This window comes from Coptis chinensis, chromosome 8 (genome assembly GCF_015680905.1).
Source record: "Coptis chinensis isolate HL-2020 chromosome 8, ASM1568090v1, whole genome shotgun sequence".
Taxonomy (NCBI): Eukaryota; Viridiplantae; Streptophyta; class Magnoliopsida; order Ranunculales; family Ranunculaceae; genus Coptis; species Coptis chinensis.
Window position 1 is genome coordinate 45,720,412 of NC_141463.1, and position 22,609 is coordinate 45,743,020.

The following is a 22,609-nucleotide window of genomic DNA, read 5'->3' on the forward strand; positions in this document are numbered from 1 at the left end:
TCATGATTTTATCAAATGGACAATGGAGTTTTGTTATATTATATAAGTATATGGTTTCACAAAAAATCAGAAATAATGTCAGAAATTTCAGATCAACAACATTTTGAAACTTTCGGATTGGATTTGAGAGTTATATCCTAATCCGATCTGATTATTTTTTGGAATTGGGCAAAATCAGAAATTCGGCGAAAATAGACACCCGTACCATCCCTTCATCCCTTGCACCAATTGGCATAGAAATGCACCCATACAATTTGGGGTGGGGTTCCTTGTTGTTTAAGTCGAACTAATCCATACAGCTTTACGGTTACTCAATTATTGGGCCAGATTCGGGCATCGCAAAAATAAGACAATTAAAGAGGCAGAATATACAGCGAGGACAGTAGGCGGGTGTGAGGTGTCAGTGTTAGAATAGAAAAGAAGGTATACTTTAGGTAAAAAACCCATAAGTGAATGTGGTGGGTTAAACAAATTGGATACTTCTGACTTCTGCGTCATGCCGTCGAGAGACAAGAGCATGTCAGACTCAGAACCCATGACAGACATCTTCTTCATAAACCCCACCTCACTTGAGTCCAGGTTGTAAAACCAGGCAGGACACGTAGAAGTTTGTGCGAGTACCATGTGAAATATGGGAGCCAATTCTTCAATCATTCACTTTTTCCTCTTTTATTACGACTTCTGATCCTCTTTGCTTTCGTTGAGAAAGCAGAAGTACTACTACTTCAACTAGCAGAAAATACTAGATAGAAGAAGAAAGTGACTGACATTTCTGTGGTACACAACATCCAACTTGTTTACTTCTTGTGTAAGGTGAGTTATACTCCTCTTTACTTTAGTTCTCTCTGCATGCTAGTGTAGCTATCTATGGATACATCTTTCCAGCTATAAGAGCAGAATCAAGCTGAAGCTCTCTAGCTACTTCTCTATGAAGTTCAAAGATATCTTGTTTGCTTCTTGATCATTTGAAGCTACTTTTTGTTTTTTTGGTGAAGATTTGAAGCTATATTACTACATAAGAGTTGATCATATCCGAGTTCCTTTATTTTATTTATTTATTCAGTTTATTCATTCTTTTCATTTTGTCTACATTCTTATTCCTTTATTCTTTTCCTTTTAATTTTTGTGTTAGAATATATATTATCATTATTTTTTGTGGCCAGGAAACTGACAGTAAGTCTGTAATCAAGATTAAGTTTTCTTTTGGCCTTCATGTGGTCATGTCGTCAATTCAATAAATACAAAAGCTCGTTGAAAGATGGTTGTAGTGTGGCCTGCTGCCATAACTAGCAAACAACCATGGAAATGACAAGACGAGACACCTTTTGTTTTTGTACCCATCATAAACAAGATTAGATCTGACAATACACGCCTACTTTTTCTTACTTTCACTTAGCTGCCCACGGCAAGAGGGCAACCCCTTTGTTGCATGCTGCGAATCCCACGTGAAATGATATGACACTTAATTTTCATCAATGATCAACCCTTTTGCCAAATAGACCATTTTGTTACACAGTCGCCATGATCCACACCACGCCATTTTATTACGTACAGCGTACAGCCGGATGACCATATCCCATGATACATAGCCAGATCAGTGGAGTCCCGATTAGGAGAGATAGATCTCTCTACCCAAAGGAGCGCGCGCTAACCCTCAGCGAAATGTTGAGTTGGAAGCTGACGAGGACCAAAACAAATTATTGTACAGTACCAACATGAAGTCCCCACATCTTCTTCTTCAAGTCTTTCCCATTTTTCATTTATTATTTTTGGTAATGAACATTGAACTGTAATGAAATTAAATGATAAAATTTCATAAAGGATTATCAGAAAGTCTTAAGTGCAACATGAAGAAAGAAAGACAAGAAATTATAATACTAAATTGTAGAACTAATTCTTCAACAAGATGAAGAGATGTACCAATAATGGGTTGTGTTAAATTTTGTTAATAATATGACTAAAATTCCACTGTTACAAGATGATTAAATCAGTACATTTTAGATTGTGCTAGGAGTAGAGGAAACCTCTTCCCAGAGAAAAAGTTAAAAGGGGTGGGGTGGGTGGAAGAACATTAAAGGATAAAAAGGTAATGTTATTATTTTGATAAATACCCGCCACCCACTTTCTCTTTAATTTTTTGCCACTCAGAGTCTCTTTTTCGAGATACGAGTTTATGTCTATCTACCGGATGCTATCTTCGGAATGATCTATTTTTATCATTTGCCATGATTCTGACCTTGAAAGTTAGATGTTTGAAGTTCATCTACTTTTTCAAAATGTAATTATGATCTCCATGATGACGATAATGATATCATCATAATTTACACTTCTCTCTTAATGGTGATATCATAATTTACACTTCTCTGTTGGGAATAATAGAGAGTGGATATTTACGGGCTATACAATAATTTGCAATTGTAGTTGTAAAATCCTAATGACACCTAAGTAGAGCCTATGTAGAAGTATAATTTTCCACTCCCTATTGGAGATGCCCTCGTATTTCTTTGGGCCCAACCTATAAGGTAACCACAAGATTTGTTAACTCAGCAACTCCTTGTGTTTTTCCAATGTGGGGCTAAGAGATTTTACACTTCATTTCTTAAACAAAACTCATTAGGGTATCTCTAATCCGGGGGGGGGGGGGGTTTCCAATTGCAAATTATTGTATAACTCATAAATATCCATTCTCTATTGGTCCCAACGGAGAAGTGTAAAAAAATTTGATTTTAAACTCGGATAACACTTGAAGTGTAAAAAAATTTGATTTAAAGAGGGATGCCAGTCACTTCAAGTGTCGTCCAAGTTTAAAATTTTCAAATTGTGATTTGAGAAATAGATAGAGAAAATGACGTCCAAAAACTCTAATTGCAAATTATTGTATAACCCATAAATATCCACTCTCTATTGGTCCCAACGGAGAAGTGTAAAAAAATTTGATTTTAAACTAGGATAACACTTGAAATGTAAAAAGGTTTGATTTAAAGAGGGATGCCAGTCACTTCAAGTGTCGTCCAAATTTAAAATTTTCAAATTGTGATTTGAGAAATAGATAGAGAAAATGACGTCCAAACGTTTCTTTTGTTCAGACGTGTTCAAATGTCGCCTTGGCTATTTATCAACTGATAGCGAGATGGAGAATTCCCCACCGTCTCTATTAACTAATAGTCTATTTTAAGCCACGCAATGTCGCAACACAGAAGCCGATGTGTCATAATTCGATGCTGAGAACCTGAATGCACATATTTATTGCTTTAGAGTTCAATGCACATGTTACTTTGTATTGTAACTTTGTAATGCATAGTTTTCTTTGCATTGATGCTACATCACCTGGCTTAAAATTGTTTATACTTGAGTTCATTGGTTGAGTTTTGAAACAATTTTGTACTTGGGAATAAGAAATTGTCACGTGGCTGAGTGTGGTTTGCTCGACCCTAGTCCTTCAGGGTGTAACTCGTAGCACCCATATGTACTGTCGTCCTAATTCCCTTCAGGACTCGTTCCCTCTATTACAGATAACTTATTAAAACCCAAACTAATGTTGGTTGTGTTTAATCTAAAACCGATTGGTTTTTCTTGATTTATTCAACAACTAATATGGACATGTTAGAATATCCGATCAAAACTAATACTCCTGTAACCGAAACAAAAGTTTCAAAAACTGCTTTGAAAACCCTACTTGTTGCTTGTGCAACTGACACTCGAACCTTACACCTGAGAACATATGTTTTGGATGAACTAGTGTTACCCCCCACTAAATGGGAAATTAGGGTCTCCCCCCTAAACACACGGTCAACTTGGTTTGACCGTTAACTTTCAAGTCAAATAATTGAAAATGACATAAATGCTCCCACCTAATTAAAATTGAACATTTTCTTTTTGAAAACAATGAGGACATTTGTGTAATTTTCAATTGTTTGACTTGAAAGTTAACGGTCAAACCAAGTTGACCGTGTGTTTAGGGGGGAGACCCTAATTTCCCATCTAGTGGGGGGAAATCCTAATTGGCTCATCTAGTGGGGGGGGTAATACTAGTTAAAAATTTGTTCTTCAACTTTACTAAACAATAAAAGTGTGTGCAGTGAATGTATATTAAACAAATGACATGAAATCCATTTGGGACTAATAAGTGAGGATGATCTGGAGTTCTTGGAGATCATCACACCAAGGATTTAGTTTGTTCTGAATTTTCTATTCTTGCCAATAGAGGTTGGTGATTCTGTAACACTGATAGCAAAAGAATGATTGAAAGTTATTCAAAATCAGGAGATAGATTCGATAACGCCAGGAAAATCTAGGGCATAAAGAAGGATGAACAATCCCCAATAAGGGGCCGTGTTGAATGTTGAGTTGAGCCTTCAAGACCCTAGGCCCAAACCTACCCCTCAAAGGCTATAGGTAGGGGTGTCAAAATGGCCCTCGAGCCCTCTTCCCAACCTGGCGAAAAAGCCCACAAAACACGGCACTCACACATTTGAGGGTATGACCGACCCATCTCTCAAACTTTAATGGGTGGATAAGGGCCTAGACTTTGAAGCTTCTGCACGGCCCTAATCCCGACTCTCATTAAGCCCTCAGTTGTCCCTTAACACTTATCAAGTATATTCATTATACTTATTGTAATTTCGACCAATATATAGTAAATAGAACTTTAAAAGAGACGCCTAAATCTTAAGTTTGTCGTTCTTATTATTACATTCTAATATTTTATTATATCAAATATATTTACTGATAGATTTATGTAATCTTAATAAGTTTTTTATGTACGTATGAGATTTTGAAACTTTTTTTGTGGGTTTTATATCGTTTAGTTGCACACGTGAATCAATAGCGGAATGCAATTTTGTCATTTGAAAATATTTTTATTGAATTCGTATTGTTATTAAAAAAAAATCCAAAATCAATATCGGTCCCAGTCCCAACCTGGGAAGGTTGAGCAGGTTGAGGGGTGGGGGGCTTGACAATTTGTGCATTGGCCTGCGCCCCAACCTGGGGAAGGTCAAGCCGGTCCGACCCTCGAAGCTTGAAATACTAGGCAAGTTTTGAAGGTTGCGTCAGAGTCGGGCTGAGTGCCTAAGGGTGATTCTGTATTAAGTTTGGACATCCAACTCAAAAGCAATCGGTAATGAGTTATGAGTAGAGGGGGGACCCACTCATCACGATTTATTTGTTATTACACGAGGTTTTAGACTATCCGTATGGGATTGTAAATCTCAACATTCTGACACCCTTAGGTGGTCCCACTGCGTAGTTAACGTATTCATATTTAATATTTTCTTATGATATCTGTGCAGAAATGAATCCATCAGATCTTCCCGCCAAACCATCAGCTTCAACACCTTTACCAAGAGACTCCCGCGGTTCACTTGAAGTGTTCAATCCTTCCACCTACAGGTCCACCACTTCAGCATATCGTCCACCACCACCCACATGGCAATCTTGGAGGCGTGAAACACCTGGTGATGTTCAAGAACCAACTGCTGATGAACCACTGCCACCCTCCAATAACAAGTTCATTCCCAAGTCGTCGAGTAGTGGTAGTATAACATCGGCAAGTGATCATCAGGCGATCAACACATCATGGATGGCCCTCAAAGAGCCAAACCCACCAGCACCACTCACCAACAAGACGACAGCTGTCTCCTCGTCCTCCCCAGTCTTGATGATAAATAAAAAAGAAGCAATTGCAAAACCAACTGATGATGATAATAATGATGATCCTGAGCATGAGATTGGTCATGCTGCACAAAGAGCAGCTGAGTGGGGTTTAGTACTTAAGACTAATGAAGAGACGGGGAAGCCCCAGGGAGTTGGTGTAAGGACATCTGGTGGTGATCATGATGGGATAAATAAACCTGAGTCGTCTAGGAGGAATTCCAACAACTCAGTTCGTAGCTCTGAGGACTCTGATCAGGGAGGTGGTGCAGGGAGAGACAGAGCATTTCCAAGAGTATCAGAGGAATTGAAGGACGCATTGTCCACTTTCCAACAAACTTTCGTAGTGTCTGATGCTACTAAACCTGATTACCCCATATTGTATGCTAGTGCTGGCTTCTTTAAGATGACTGGTTACACCTCCAAAGAGGTCATTGGCAGAAACAGGTGCGTTCTGTCTCTTTAATTTCTTTCTATGTTACATTATATATACCTACTTTTCTTTTCTTTCTAATTAATCATCTTTGATGAAGTTTCAGTATTTGTTTTGATAGTAACTACAGTAGTACTAAGTGATCGGTTACATTACGTATTAAGAGTGTGTTCATTGTCGGTCGGAATGTACAGTCGTTTCCTTCAAGGTTCTGGAACGGATCCAGAAGATGTAGCCAAGATAAGGAAATGTTTAGAAACTGGGGAGAGTTATTGTGGACGATTATTGAACTACAAGAAGGACGGGACCCCCTTTTGGAACCTTCTCACAATTGCTCCCATCAAGGACGAATCGGGCTCTATTCTCAAGTTTATCGGGTAAGTTTATCATCACTCTATCCGTCGTGAATAAAACTTAAATTTTGAGGAATTAACTAATCAGACCCTGGGATATATGCTAAAATTCAGTAAAATGTGTGATCTGAATTAATAGAGACTGTCATATTTCAAAACACAAAGTTTTGTGTCACTCACATCATCATTAATTGCTAGATTTGTCTCATTACACTAATTCTCTTTTATATGCAGCTGAGTACAATAAATCCATGTTTGGTTGACAAAATAATACTTGTAGAATGTCGAACACAACGCATTTGTTAATATGTGAATGGACCGAACCATGTTCATATGTCAACTTGTAGTTTTTATGGATGATTTTCCTTTTTATTGTTGAACTTGAATGGCTCTGTATCTTGGTTTCACAGAATGCAAGTAGAAGTCAGCAAACATACAGAGGGGGCTAAAGATAAGATGGTGCGGCCTAATGGATTGCCGGAATCTTTAATTCGATATGATGGTATTCCATGCACTCCCATATCTCCTATATATGCCACAATTTTACTGTTTCTTCACTATGGGATATCATATTTTTATTGATATAAAACATCTTGTTGACAGGATAAGTAACCAACGAATGAAATAAAGTAAATGGTACATGCAATTGAAGTTGAGATTCATATCAAAAAAAAAAAAAAAAAAAAGAAGGATTAGTCTGTAATTCTGTATAAGGGAAATGCTCCATAATGCTCCATTTGAAACTCGTACACTGACGTCTTACATTTTTTTATTGCATTATGAAAAGTATTTATAAGACATTGAACTTATAAGAGAACTCAATTAGTTATGGTAGTTTGCAAAGTTAGTAGTTCATCACAAAACATAAATCTGGTCAAATATTAAATCAACTGATAATATATGAAGCAAAGATGAACTGCAATGGCATAGCTGAAAATAACATGATTAACAACTCAAATCATTGTTTAAAAGATTCACGGCTCTCCTATCTTCAAAGTATCAACTTCTGTTGTGACCAGGATTTTGGTCCACTAACATTTCCGTATTGCAGCTCGGCAAAAAGAGATGGCAACTAGTTCAGTTTCGGAACTTGTGCTGGCAGTAAAGCAACCCACCGGCCCACTTTCAGAGTCAACAAACAGACCACTATTCACGAGGAAATCAGAGGGTGGTGGAGGCGCAACAAGACCGGAGGTCCCAGGGAGAAGAAACTCGGAGAATGTGCCTCCTCCTAGACGGAATTCTAGAAGCTCAATGCACCGAATCAGCGAGTTGCCTGAAAAGAAACCAAGAAAATCTGGGTTACGCTCTTTTATGGGGTACGCTAATTTAATTTTTGGACATAGTTTATTATGCTGGTGCTGCAAGGGAAAATTACTAGTAAACTAAATCAGATTCTAATCACTAAATTTTTCAAACTAAAGTTCATCTAATCAACAAATGAAAAGTATAATGACCTTTTATGAGTTGCAATCATGGGGACAAATATGGGGTATGTGTTGCTATTTTTCTAGTTGGATTTCTCTTTTTCTTTAATCAGTGTTTTTTTCTTTGTACATTTTTCCCACACAAGTTATTTATATATAATTTCGTCGTTGATTGTTTTAAGTAATTTTGCTTTTCTAGATTTATAGCAGAACTTTTTCTAAAATGACCTCACATGGAATAATTCCAAAATCCAAAGTTTGTTACTGAAGAAAAAGCTAGGTGCAATAGATGTGTTCAGTGTTCAATTTATATTGTGATTGAGAACTGCAGAAAACTGTTAAGGACGCAATTCAATGGAAGCACCAAGTTGCCCCTCTAAAATCCATGGCTTTTGTGGATATTCATGTCTCGAAAAACTACTAAATCTAATATTTTGTCCTCAGTTCCATAATAATCTTGATCTTTTAAATGGAGAGCTAGGGGTTCACCTTTAGGTGTAAGCTTAGATACCTCGAAGCTTCATTGAGTTCAATTGAGTAAAATTTGAAATTATATTAAACAAAGAGGATTATTTTCTAAGATACAGATTTTGGTAGTAGGTGATGGTTCTGCACGAATGCCGGATGCTAGCGCCCAGGTCTCATAGCATCTGAGTGGTCCTGAGGTCAAGAGTGTTAGGATGGTGTATCCCGTTGAGTTTTGCTATGGTGGAATCACATCCAACCATGGCAATGTGCAGAAGGAAGAAAGGACGATATATCACAGTGATAATGACACAGTGGGTATATGACAGTAAAAGTGACATATGTTTTGTCATATGGTTTGGAGTTGAGTCTCACCATTCTACTGTTTGGCGAAACAATGCTGTGTCAACCATATGTCATAAGAAATGACGTACCCGTACCCAGATCCACTTGATTTTCTCCTATTTTCTAAGGGACCTATATAAAGGAACTTAAGGTTTAGTTTGAGACAACTTTGAGAGATTCATTGTCAAGGGAATTGTGGGAGTTCTATTGAGCTAGGGAGCTAGGGTTTGAGTGAGGTTGCTTGTTTTTAATTCTTGTAACTCTTGTAAATTCTCTAATCTTTACTATAGTGGAAGCTCGGCTCTTGTGTGGATGTAGTTAGCATTTACCGAACCACTTTAAATCTGTGTCTTTTTGCATTTACTTCCATATTTATTATTTGCTATTGATTGCTTAAGGATAAATTAGTAGTCTTTGCTCTATTGTGTTTGTTGTGATAACAAGATTCTTGGGTGGGTGACTTCTTTGGTGTAATCTCTAAGTTGAAGTCATTTGGGATTGAGAGTAACTAGGTTGAGGTGATACTTCCTAGTGAATTCTCCAAACAAAGAGTTCGAGCATCTTTCTAGTATCTCCCCATTTTCTTTTATGATTTTGGTTTTCTTCTGCTTTCCCTACCTTGTGCTGGCTATGAAGTAAAGTTACTTGACTTGCACGCATATAAGCTGAACTCTTATTAACTAGAGAAGTTCAACATAAGGATGACAATAATTGGATATATTCACTCAGATTGTTATATCCTCATAGTGGTGTCTAATAAAAAAAAAAAGCTATAGTGTCCTTCATTAATAAAGAGTATGTTGTTTGTTATGCCAGTCTTAAAGGAAAAAGTGGACACACAGACGTGGAAGACCGAGACGTCGAAATTAGCATGGGAGATGAGGAAAGTGATGAGGATGATGAGAGACCAGACAGTGTAGATGACAAAGTAAGGCAGAAGGAAATGAGAAGGGGTATTGATCTAGCTACAACTCTTGAACGTATAGAGAAGAATTTTGTCATTACTGATCCAAGGTTGCCTGATAACCCCATTGTAAGTAATACACATTTTATTAGATTTCTTGATTAACTAATACTTTAACATGTAAAATCTAAATGCATTGGTATAGAAGATGTTTCTTTGTTATTCTAGTATACTGAGTATTGGACATTATAGATATTTGCATCGGACAGCTTCTTGGAGCTGACAGAGTACACTCGTGAAGAAATCTTAGGAAGAAACTGCAGGTGTATATATGCATGTGACACAAAGAAGAGCCTTTTTCTACTTGTTTTGTTTCTATAGGCTGCTCAAATTATCTTATTTAATCTCATGCAGATTTCTCCAAGGCCCTGAGACTAATCCAGAGACTGTAAGAAAAATAAGACAAGCTATTGATAACCAAACCGATGTCACAGTGCAACTCATCAACTACACAAAAAGTGGTAAGCCTATTTTGAATTTTCTACTTGCTACTCAGCGGCACGTGTGTGTCATCCACCAAGCACAAAAGATGAATTTGTATTGTCTAAATTGACATCAACTGGATGATGTTTGCTCTGGCATTATTAAGATCAGGATGCTTACCTACCTTGCTTCGGTTTCTCTTTTTTACTTCTATAATTGATAAAGTGGATAATTGAATTCTCAACAGGGAATAAGTTCTGGAATCTATTCCATTTACAGCCCATGCGTGACCAGAAGGTAACAGCCCTTTCAAATGTTACTTTAAACTGTGGAGTCCATGATACAACTTTCTAATTTTTACATTTTTACCACAATGAAACCCACAAATATATCTTATCATATTAATTTGTGTTTTCCTTAAACAGGGAGAAGTACAGTATTTTATTGGAGTACAACTTGATGGTAGTGAACATGTCGAGCCACTTCACAACTGTATTCCAGATGCTACAGCAAAAGAAAGTGCAAAACTGGTCTCTACTTTCTACCAACTTGTCAAGTATCTTCACTAGCATACTTTCGATATTTCTTACGAGTGCCAATGTTCATTTCCATAAACTAATTCGTTTCCTCTAGAAATCTTAAAATCATCGTTATCTCTATATCAGATATGTTTACATAAAATGCCGAAAGCTTATTGTTGAATTGTCCATGCACAGGTAAAAGAAACTGCTGTAAATGTTGATGAAGCAGTCAGAGAACTTCCAGATGCTAATATGGTATATGCAACATTAACATACAAATAAGTAATTGTACAAACTTATGACTGTAGTGTAACTTTCATGGGTACCTTGTAGAAACCAGAGGACTTATGGATCAATCATTCGAAGACAGTTTTTCCGAAGCCTCACAGGAGGGACAGCCAATCATGGAGAGCTATTCAAAAGGTATACAACTCTTCAGCACATATGTACATATTTAACCGAAATCTTCTCTCATGGGTTCATCCGGCCATATTGCAAAAATGTGAATCATATAAATGTCTTTAAGAAAAGTCTGGTTCTGTAATAAACCTGATACTGTATTCATAATTTCATACCAGGTTTATGTATGTCTATAAGAATTATTTTATTTATGTAGAAGATGGACATCCAACTTAAAATCAATTGGTGATAAGTGGAAAGGCCCCAAGATTTATATATTTTTATGCGTGGCACTTGAGCCTAACACGTGGACAACCATATTTGGGTTACATGGAGTAAACAACAGGCCCTTTGGGCCAAACACAATAGCCCGCTTTGATACTATATAAAAGATGGACATCCAACTTAAAACCAATTGGTGATATGTGGAGAGTCCCCAAGATTTATATATTTTTATGCATGACTTAACATATCCAATGTGAGACTAAATATCTCTAACACTTTATATTTTGATAAATTAATTGGTAAGAAATGTCTTCAATTTTAAATCCTAATGTAATATGTGCTTTCCAGATTCTAGATAATGGAGAACAGATAGGACTTCAACATTTTAAGCCTGTAAAATCACTTGGGTCTGGCGACACAGGGAGGTTTGTTCTTCCCTTTCTCAGTTTTGTTATCAAATATTCCTGAAGAAAGTACACAACTCTTACAATGTTATGTTTCCTTAAATAAAAGGTTCAAGTCATTATTTCGTTGATTTGTCATCATAATGTAATACTTAACGAAATTATTGAATGAGCTTGTTTCTGATAATTCATTCTGATGTACTAGAAAATTTCAAATGATCTTTTGTATTGCAGTGTTCATTTGGTGGAATTGTGTGGAACTGGAGAATACTTTGCAATGAAAGCTATGGATAAGGGTGTTATGCTCAACCGTAACAAGGTATGAACTGAAAATCTTAAAACTTTGTTTTCTCGTTCTATAAATGGGAAACTGCTCATAACTACAATAACATGTGACGACAGTTGTTGCAAGTGTCATAGAACCATCATTTTCCTTGTTTGTTGAGTGTTGACAATTTTCTTTCGAGTTCTGCTTTGCAATTATTACTTAGGGGTCGTTTGTTTTTCTGAGCCTCTGAATGCTGAATGCTGGATGCTAAATGGCCCATCCTCTGAATGCTAAATGCTGATTGATGAATTCTGAAAAAACATGTTTGTTTTCTGTTAGAATAACCTGGCTCTGAAGGCTGAATATAAATCATTCGGACAATTTTACTCATACTATCTATTTTAAACACTAACTTGATTTTTTGTAAAACAAAATATATGGATTATCGAGGAAAAGAAATGATAAATAAATTTATTTAAAATATGCTTTCACAAATATATTTTAACGGTTTATTTTTTTATTTTGTTTACTTTCAGAAAATATATATATAATTCTATTTTTAACAAAGTGGATATCATTCAGCCAAAAAAATGAAAAAAACCTGTGACGCCAACATCAAATTTTGAAGAATCTATTTTGAAGCCATAAAGGTCAAGGTAAGAAAGTAGATGGGTTCTTGAGATTGAGTTCTTCAGAAAGGGCAAGAAGGGACTTTCTCGTTTCAAGTATTATAATTCAGCATTCAGGAGAAACTTTGGTGCTGAATGCTAAATGCTGAAAGTACCATTGAATGCTTAAACTACTTAAAAAAACAAACAAGTTTTGAGCCTCTAAATGCTTAAAACTTAAGTTTAATAGGCTCTGAATGCTGTATTCAAAAAAAACAAACAACCCCTTAATGATCATCTTGTTAAACCATGACATCGCTGGTTCCATATGTATATTTCACCTTTATTTCATATAGCTATTTCCTAATAAATAGCAACATACCTTATCATTGTGGCAGATTGGTCCGTTGTATACCCTTCTATACTTAAATGAAAACAGAAGTCCCATTGTATTTTACAAGTGAACCACTATTTTTTTCTCTTTACGAGAACGAGGTGATCTTAGATATCTAGAGAGTCTTAGACATCTAGCAGTACATCTGTGCTCACAGTTACTCTTAGGAGTAACTATTATTACACTTTTAATTTGGATTACTCATAGAAATAATCCAAATAATATACTCTACAGGTTATTCACCATCTTCTTTGTTTTTTCTTCTTTTTCCTTTTGCCCATTTTTTTTTGCAAAAGGTCAATTTCTTTTCAAATTTCAATTTGCAGTATTATTCTACATCATTATATATAAGAAGCACTAAATATTTTTTGTGGTGAATGTTTCAAGTCCAAATCCTGCTCCTATTTTTCTTAAAGTTCTTGCAATAAGCAGCAACCTTGTTAAAGCTAGGAGCTTCAAACAAGTATTTTCTAAAGTTTGGCCTTCTTTGCAGGTACACAGAGCTTGTGCAGAAAGGGAGATTCTTGACATGCTGGACCACCCTTTTCTTCCTGCATTATATGCTTCATTTCAGGTGTGTCAATATTGATCATTATTTGTTGAGGACATATATAGATAGCGAAGCTTAATGTGTCTAGTAATTTTTCCCTAAGTCATACTTCTGTCTATTTATATTTTGATATGCTTTTCTTTTGCTCTTTCTTCCAGACTAAGACGCATATATGTCTGATAACTGATTATTGCCCTGGTGGAGAGCTCTTTATGCTTTTGGACAGACAACCAAAGAAGGTCCTCAAGGAAGATGCTGTCAGGTGTTGCTACTTGCTTCTCATAATCTTAACACGGAGTACTATTTCCAAACATTTACTTGTAGTATGAGCTATCAATTTTTCTAAGATTGTGATTACTTCCGTCTTATGTCTGTTGGAGATAGGTATGTGACCCAGTAGTGAGTGTAAGGGATGGATGGTGTTTTAGTTAACAGTAAACGTTCTGTTTCTTAGAAGCTTAGAGTATTTCAAAGTTTGGTATTTGGAGTTATTATATATGGCCTTCTTTGTGTGTGCATAAAGCATTGTTGTAGGATGTACTGATGATATTGTGTAAAAGGAATTTTGGTATTTTGTTTAATGATGTAATCAATATCAAACTGATATTTTCTTGTTAAATTTTTTAATGCATACTCCTGGTTTAAAATTGAAACTGATACCTAATTCCTGGAAACCATAGATTCTATGCTGCTGAAGTAGTTGTCGCACTGGAGTACCTTCACTGTCAAGGTATACTGCAAGTTCTCTATCTATTCTGTCAAGCATACAGACTTCAAAGTTGATACAGCTACTATGTTCTCAAAATGAATATCATCTTTCATTTTCTTTTCGTGAAACATAAAAAAATGATAAATCTAGATCGACGAATTTTCTTCTAGTATTGATTAATCAGATATTTAGCTCTTCTAATTATATTATAGAAGTTTTTTTTATTAGGTCGATCTTGTGTATTATTTTCAAAAGGTTTTCGACTGCTTTTACTTGGTATCACTGTAACAATTGCCTTATGCAAGTTTTGTCTATTTATGCTTCATCCTGACATCTTGCATGACATAGCACTTCTTTAATGGAGTCCCTAATTAATCAAAGCAAACATTAACGAACGGTCAAACACAACAAAATGGGAGCATTATTATGTTTAAACAAAATTTCTCTAGTTTGAGGGGCTTATTAGTCCAGTGATTGTGCAATGTTTTTTCCTATTTGCAGGTATAATTTACAGGGACTTGAAACCTGAAAATGTGCTACTCCAAAAAAATGGACATGTAGCGTTAACAGATTTTGATCTTTCATGTTTGACATCATGCAAACCACAGGTGTTTTACAAAATTCAATTTTCAATCTTCATTCTTTTTTTTATTTCGGCTTCTTATTCATAGTGCATTGCTGTTGCAAAGAGTAATGAGTAAATGATTTTCTTGCAGCTTTTAATTCCACACCAGGATAAGAAAAAGCAACAGAAAGGTCAAATTCCACCAATATTTGTGGCTGAACCCGTGCGGGCATCGAACTCTTTCGTTGGCACTGAGGAGTACATAGCACCGGTCTGTTTGTTATCTAAACCTTCATATTACATTCTGCAAGATAAAATTTGGTTATGACTGTAATTCCTTTTGTTTCAAACAAAATTATTATAGACCAAAGAGGATGGAAAGCCTCTGGGATTAATCTTTACCAGCACTAAGTGTTACTATCCACACCTTCTGGCACTAATGGCAGTAATGCCTTTGACACTAGTCAGCGTGCCTTTTCATGCATTTGGGTAGTCATTTAACTCTTCTCAACCAAATGATATTGGTAATAATGACGTAATCATTGGGACCCTATCAAGAGTTTCCTTTCATAAAAGACTGTAAAATTTGGCGATGGATGATGATTGTCAACTTGAACGAAAACTAGATTGCAAATTGAAGCAGGGATTGTTTTATGTGGCAACCACAGAAGAAATCTTCGAAAAAGGCTCTCTTTGGATAAAACGAGAAAGTTGGCCTCCAGATTGTCTCTGTTAGGACCTTGGCACACCCACCAGGCCGGGCCTCCATACCCATGGGATCACTAGTACTGATATTGTCCCCCACTTGACCACCCATTGGGCTTGGGCTATAACTTAGCCATGGGTGTGGAGTTTTTTTTATCTGAAAAGGCCTCGGTACTTGTTGGTTAGAATCCCACTATATCAACCCATGATGAACGTCTTTCTTTTTCCATGTGGAACTATTTCTCTTTTCGGTTCACACACTAACAGTCTCGGTCTTAAATTTCTTAGGTATTCTGCATGTTGCAGTTTCATCTGCAATTTTTCTTTTTTCATGCTCCAAAAGTTTCTCCTACCTTGTTTCCTTTTCATTTCCACCTTGTTTTTCCCGCAAAGGATCAAGCTCCAAGCTAAAGAAATATGCGTCCTCATTTAACACACACACGCACATGCTTAATCCAGTATTATCTTGTTCCAAAATTTAAAAATGTGAGTGCTCCTACCAAATGGTAAACTCTAACCCATTTTGTTGGCCTTTAAGCTTTTAAAGGCGTACATTGTACTTCATGAGAAGTAAGGGTTAAACCACCCAAGTGTTAGGTTTAAAATTTACACACATTTCCTACATATATTTTCTTCAAGGAAGTAAGCCATGCGGTTTTCCTCTATGAAGCACCGATACGTCCCTAAGGGTGAAGTATCCGTGTCCGACACGGATACGCCCCGATACGTGTTGGATACGCGATTTGGAGTATCCGATTTTATAATTAATTTTTTAATTTCCGACACACGGGGGACAGTAATCTCACACATACAAGAAATTTTTTTGGAACTTCAACAAAAAAAAAACAAGTTAAATAAAATCCAAGTTAAGAAGAGATGCAAGAGAAGAAAGATGAAGTGAATCCAAGTTATACATGTAAGTTGCTGCTTAATGTGTTTGAATTGGTCATTTTATGAAGTAGAATTGCCATTTTAATTTGAATTTGGTGAAAAATGCTCAATTATATAATATTTATATATATATTATTCAAACGTGTCCATGACGTATCCGTGTCCTATATTTTTGAAAAATGCGGTGTCTGCATATCCGTGTCGCGTATCGGTATCCGTGCTTCCTAGGTTTTCCTCATCAACAAATCGATCAAGAAGTTTACCTTGAGGTTTGTCGACAACTTATGTATGCTGACTGTCTGCTTCAGCACTGAGGATGAGTATTAGACCAAACTCAAAAAAGGTTATTGATCATTTACTTATGGATTGGAGAAGCTCTATGTTTAGCATTATTCAAATATTGTAGCATGCCTTTTAAAGAAAAAAGATTCTATAAACAAGATGAAAACAAAGACAGACGTTCTTTTGCAAGTGATAGCATAGATTGGCGTAAGCATAAATTATATTACAGTTATGATCTTTTATAAGAATTGTTCAATCAGTACTATCTTAACCAAAATTTCAACTGACTTTTTAGGAAATTATTACTGGAGCGGGACATACCAGCGCTGTTGATTGGTGGGCTCTTGGTAAATTTTGTTAACTCTGATTTCTACTACTTGAGCACGAACTGCAATTTTATTCTCATTGATGAATTTCTATTTCAATTAAAGGCTATTCTAAGTGACTCGATGTGATTTTCCTATCAGGAATTCTTCTTTATGAAATGCTGTATGGGTATACACCATTTCGAGGAAAAACTAGACAAAAGACATTTGCCAATATTCTCCACAAGGACATCAAATTTCCAGGAAGTACTCCGGTGAGAGCTGTACTATATTAGTTCTAAGTTAAACTAATGGTCTTTGTATAGTTAATGGTTACTTGCATAAAGATAGTAAGATTTTAGACTGTCCTTTTTGTCTTTCGTATTCATTTTTCTAGTTTTTTGTATTGTGTATGTATATGAGAATGATAATAGAGGTTCCATAGAAAATAAAAATGACAATTTGTATATCGACTTAATTAGCCATGTGGAGTAGCAAAGAAAGGATGACGTTCCCTGTCGTTCAAGAAGTCATAATTAGAAGAAAGAATTAATATAACAATAACATATAGCTGAACGTCATCTTACAGACATAATTAGCTTGTCAGATGTTGACTTTCATCATATAATTAATCACAATCTATTGAGAGTATAAGTGATCCAGATTCAAAAATATGTTTTCAGTTTTAGGTGTGTTTGATTGCACAAAGAAGCTATTCCCTGGAAAACCTACGTTTTAGAAGAAAATATCATGAGGTAGCTTGTGATGGATTTTTTCTCCATCTTCAAGAACTATTTGGAAGAAAACATTACATAGGGAGGGCATGGGGAAACTCTTATGAAAAACTTCTTCACAAGTGCTCTTGAAGGTTGTGAAAAATTCTCATATATGCTTCTGTAGTTCCATGTAATCAAGAATTTTCACTAGAAAATTATATTCTTCCATTTATGTGACATAATGGTGTTTCCATGCAGGTAAGCCTCCAGACAAGGCAGTTAATATACAGGTTACTGCACAGGGATCCCAGAAACAGATTAGGCTCGCGAGAAGGATCAAATGAAGTCAAACAGCACTCATTTTTCCGTGGTGTCAACTGGGCTCTAGTCCGATGCGTGGTTAGATCTCTAAACCTTGAGAATATAATGAATTAAGCCAACATCGAATATATGATATTCGGAAGTTCCCAACTGAAATTTAACTATCAACGAGTAAAACTTGATAAACATATGAGTCCCTGAAGTTTTTCTTCCAAATACAGCACTAGTACTTTATCTTCGTATTGTTCATCATTGATCATCCATGTGATTCTGTTTATTGCATTTTGTGTCCAGAACCCCCCTGTACTTGACGCTCCTAGCCTTGAGACAGCCGAAACTGAGAAGGAAATGAAAGTGGTAAATCCGGAGCTTCTTGATCTTCAAATAAATGTTTTCTAAGAGGCAGACTTCTGTGCGTCTTCAGTCAGGTAATGAGCCACTAATACTTCTTGAAATACAACCAGCATAAGTTGTTACTATTGCACTCAAATGTCTTTCTCATTCTACGCTATCATTCTGCTACAGATCGCACTTTGTCAAGGGTAGAGGAGTGGCACAAAGCTTGCATCAGATGTTGGTTCTGTTCGTTCATTAGATTTTTTTTTGGAGTTTGCCTCTTTCTTTTACGCACTATTTGTGACGTGTGCTCCTTAGTGTTCTGTACGCTGTAATACTAAACTGTACCTTAAATTTTTGTACTTGACACCAGAAGGACGCAGTTCCAGTTTTTCATTAGTAAATTTGTATTCTTTTCGTGCCATTTGAAGCCAACACTTTTCTATCCAGACTGATCTGTATTCGCAATGTGACCCCGACACTTTTCAACCTGTTTTGTAGGCAAGAACCCTCTTTGGTAAACCTCCGTAATGCAGAAGTCCTACAGTAATGCCTTGTGATTCTGAGTTCTGACGTTACACACTTACACGTATGATCCAGAAAGGTCCATTTATATTTACTAAGGCCTAAAGGTAACTCAATCGGCCCACCGCCCATGTTTAATCTTTTGCCATCTGGCCGGATTAAGTAAGATCTGATTTCCAACCTTCGCTGTAAGCAGCGACTAATTTCTTGGTTTGAAAGTCATTGGCTTAGACTTAGACTGCTTGCAATTTATAAAACAGATTTTGGGTTTAATCTCCCTAGTTGATACATAACTAGTATAAAAACCCCCTCTAACCGAACACATGCATAAAACCTCCCTATTATTTAAAACATAACATTAAAGCCAAAACAGACCAAAATATCTTTGTAAAAACCGGGCTGACGTCATCAATCTTTACTTATAATTTCGACTTAAGGACAAACCGGGCTGACGTTATCCTATGTAAATTTGTATTTACATATGACAATATAAAATTTACATATGACGTCATCATATGTAAATTTATATTTACATATGAAAATTCATATTTACATAATCTGTGTCACCTGTCAGATGTCAGAAAAAATGTCTATGAAATTTCATATTTGCATATATAAATTTGTATGTACATATGTAACTTCATATTTGCATATGTAAATTCATATTTCCATAACCTGCGTCACCTGATTAGAACTCAAATGTCAAAAAAATGTCTATAAAAATTCAGTGACTGTAAATATAGTTTTACAAAATGTGTCTATATAACATCAAAATGAGCAATCAATAGAGCAGTGCCACCAAGGCTAGCTGGACGACGAGAAAGAGGAGCTTGAACAGGTTCTACAGCAGGTAGAATTTCAGGGTTCCTATTTAAACCAGAATCGCGCAATTCCCCAATTGAAGGAGACTCTTCTTTCTTTTGTTTATTTTGAATTTCCAACACTTCAGGCTCCTTGACCACATCCTGACTACTAGAGCCTTCATCAATGTTCACATCAAGGCGTCGGGGAACATGTAAGTTATTTAGAATCTTTTTTTCTTTTCGATTCAGCTACATCTGAAGTATCAGGCTGTCCATTCTTAATTTCTCTCTCTGTCTCTTCATCAGCAGAAAAAGAGATAGCATTGGTTACATTTTCTCAAAGCTGCCATGTCTATGGCACTTGTTTATACAAAAATAATAACCAAACAAAAGTATGAACATTAACTCTGGCTTTGTATCTAAATTTCTTAGGGGTTGTTTGTTTTTTTTGAATTCAGCATTCAGAGCCTCTTAAACTTAAGTTTTAAGCATTCAGAGGCTCAAAACTTGTTTGTTTTTTTTAAGTAGTTTAAGCATTAAGTGGTACTTTTAGCATTCAAAGATTCAAAGACCAAAATTTCTTCTGAATGCTGAATTCTAATACTTGAAACAAAAAAGTCTCTTCTTGCCCTTTCTTAAGAACCCAATCTTAAGAACCCATCTACTTTCCTACCTTAACTTTTATGGTTTCAAAATAGGTTCTTCAAAATTTGATGTTGGCGTCACGGGTTTTTTCATTTTTTTTTGGTGAATGATATCCACTTTGTTAAAAATAGAATTACATATATATATATATTCTAAAAATAAACAAAATATGAAAATAAACCGTTAAAATATATTTGTGAAAGTATATTTTAAATAAATTTATTTATCATTTATTTTTTTTGATAGTCCATCTCTTCTCCTCAAATATAATATATATTTTGTTTAACAAGAAATCAAGTTAGTGTTTAAAATAGATAGCATGAGTAAAATTGTCCAAATGATTTATATTCAAATTTCTTGAGCGGGTTATTTCTAACAGAAAACAAACATGTTTTTAGAATTCAAAGAATCAAACATTTAGCATTCAGAGGATGAGCCATTCAAAGATTCAAAGATTCAAAGATTCATAGGCTCAGAAAAACAAACGACCCCTTAGACTTTTTCACATATTTCAACTCACCCATACAGAAGTAACCAAGCTGAATGATCAAATAAAGAGAAGCTCTAAAACAATAAAATTCTTATACAAATGTGTAAACAGAGCCAAGATAGCATATCTGTTGCTGATTACAAGGAAGTATCTTCCGGCCCATATATTCTTTATATATACCCTGGGAATCCTACTTACTGGACGAAATCAATGGGAACATCAGAATATCAAATCAGTTTGCACAACAACAAACACAATAACAAATGCCACAAACAAAATAAAATAGATACACGAAAAGGACATACTAGTGAAGCATACATCAAATAGAGCTTTAACTCCATCAATAATAACTCAGTCCACTCAAGTTGCCAAAATGAAACAAGGAAATTTGTACAGGAAAAGAAGACTCAATTTGGGTTTTTCTCTTGGGTCTTGCAGCTACCAATTTCAATGGAAGCTGTAGCATGTGGACATGAGACTAAATGTGCAAGTCTCATGAGCATGAAAGTTGTAGCAACTCACGAACAAGATCTTCATAGTTTTTTGTTACATTCGGAAGTTAAATACATGCCTAAATCCTAATGAAGTGCACTCTGTCTCGAGAGGGGGAAGCGGCCATACACCAACGAGCTAATCCTCTATCTATACTATTGCTTGTAAAACAAAATCTTCTTGGGCAATAAACGACTTCGGTCGACTCTATCTCAATATAGTTTACATCACACATATTTTCTAGCCAAAAATATAACGTATTCACTCGAGATTAGTGATGCATTGCAAGAGTAAAGGAAAAACTTGTTGAAGCGCTAAGAAGCGCATGGAGATTTCAAAAGCTTCAAATTACATCAATGAAGCAACATATTATTAGAAAACAAGAAGTATCTTGAAAAACAAGCTCCATTCTACAGCTCTCCAATTATGCTATCATTAAGTTTTGAGGGTATGCCATTATTTCTAAATTAACACGAAAAAGTATATAATAACAAAATTTAACAAAGGCAGAACATGTATAAAAATGCCTCAGGTAGTACTCACCTCCAATTATTATCAATACCGAAACAATGCTCTAAAATCAATTATCCAAGCTCGACCTAAAGAGCTTAAGCTCTTGATAATGGGGTTTGCACAAATCCTTCCACCTTAAAATCCTTTGGACAAACTTCACGACACTTTGCAAACTGCGCCTTCGCCTCTTCATTCCGATCAAGCAAGCTATAAATCACAAATTGATAAAAATAAGGCTGGTAGTCGTTGAAATCAAACGTTTCAAAATCTGCAACGCTTCTTCGTCTTCTCCGTCTTCTAGTTTACGTTCTAGTAAAGACTTCAATGCATCAATTGCCTCTGAATGTGATTCAAGAAATTTAGAAAGTGGGGATTTCTCGTTTTTCACTTCTTCTTCAAAAAAAGGCTGAGCCCTATTTCTTGGTTCTTCATGGTCGAAATTACAATGAATATGGAAAAAGGGTAAAACGGGTAATAAAATAAAATAGGAAATAGAAATCGGACTGGAATTTCGCTGATATTAGAAAGCAGGGAGTTTTTGTGATATGGGCCGATAAATAGAGAGGTTATGTGATATAGGTGGATAGGAAGGGGTTTACACTCATCCAGATTCAAACCAAGGGGCTGAGCCCCATTTCTTGATTTATAAAATGCGAATATATCAATTGGAATTTTTTTTGTTGGGCCTGGTATATGGCCCATGGACTTGATAAGGTTCGAATACTAATTGGGAACAGTGGTATGAATTCATGTCCGAATTTAGAAAGAACTCCACGCCCTATATTTACAGTTCAATTCGTGAGGTCGGGCATTAGTGCATTATTATTATTTAGAAAAAAAAAATCATGGATCTAGATTTTAATTGTTGGCGTCATACGGG

General features: G+C 35.8%; 1 protein-coding gene across 2 annotated transcripts; it reads left to right on the forward strand.

Moving 5' to 3' along the window:
* Window positions 1-375: 375 nt before the first annotated feature.
* PHOT1 (phototropin 1) lies at window positions 376-18,685 on the forward strand. 2 transcript variants are annotated; one of them, XM_086576939.1, is made up of 24 exons: window positions 376-813; window positions 5,292-6,099; window positions 6,280-6,462; window positions 6,849-6,940; window positions 7,490-7,757; window positions 9,492-9,708; window positions 9,832-9,902; window positions 9,994-10,100; window positions 10,310-10,359; window positions 10,488-10,592; window positions 10,779-10,838; window positions 10,917-11,006; window positions 11,556-11,632; window positions 11,846-11,930; window positions 13,375-13,455; window positions 13,590-13,693; window positions 14,112-14,161; window positions 14,642-14,748; window positions 14,857-14,976; window positions 16,879-16,930; window positions 17,051-17,163; window positions 17,863-18,003; window positions 18,220-18,353; window positions 18,451-18,685. In XM_086576939.1, exons 2-23 carry the CDS (start codon window positions 5,294-5,296, stop codon window positions 18,322-18,324), a joined length of 3,084 nt encoding a protein of 1,027 aa, XP_086433065.1. In that variant the 5' UTR covers window positions 376-813; window positions 5,292-5,293; the 3' UTR covers window positions 18,325-18,353; window positions 18,451-18,685. The 2 variants fall into 2 exon arrangements, with proteins under 2 accessions (XP_086433065.1, XP_086433066.1); XM_086576940.1 differs by lacking the exon at window positions 376-813 and adding an exon at window positions 1,478-1,702.
* The last annotated feature ends 3,924 nt before the right edge of the window (window positions 18,686-22,609 follow it).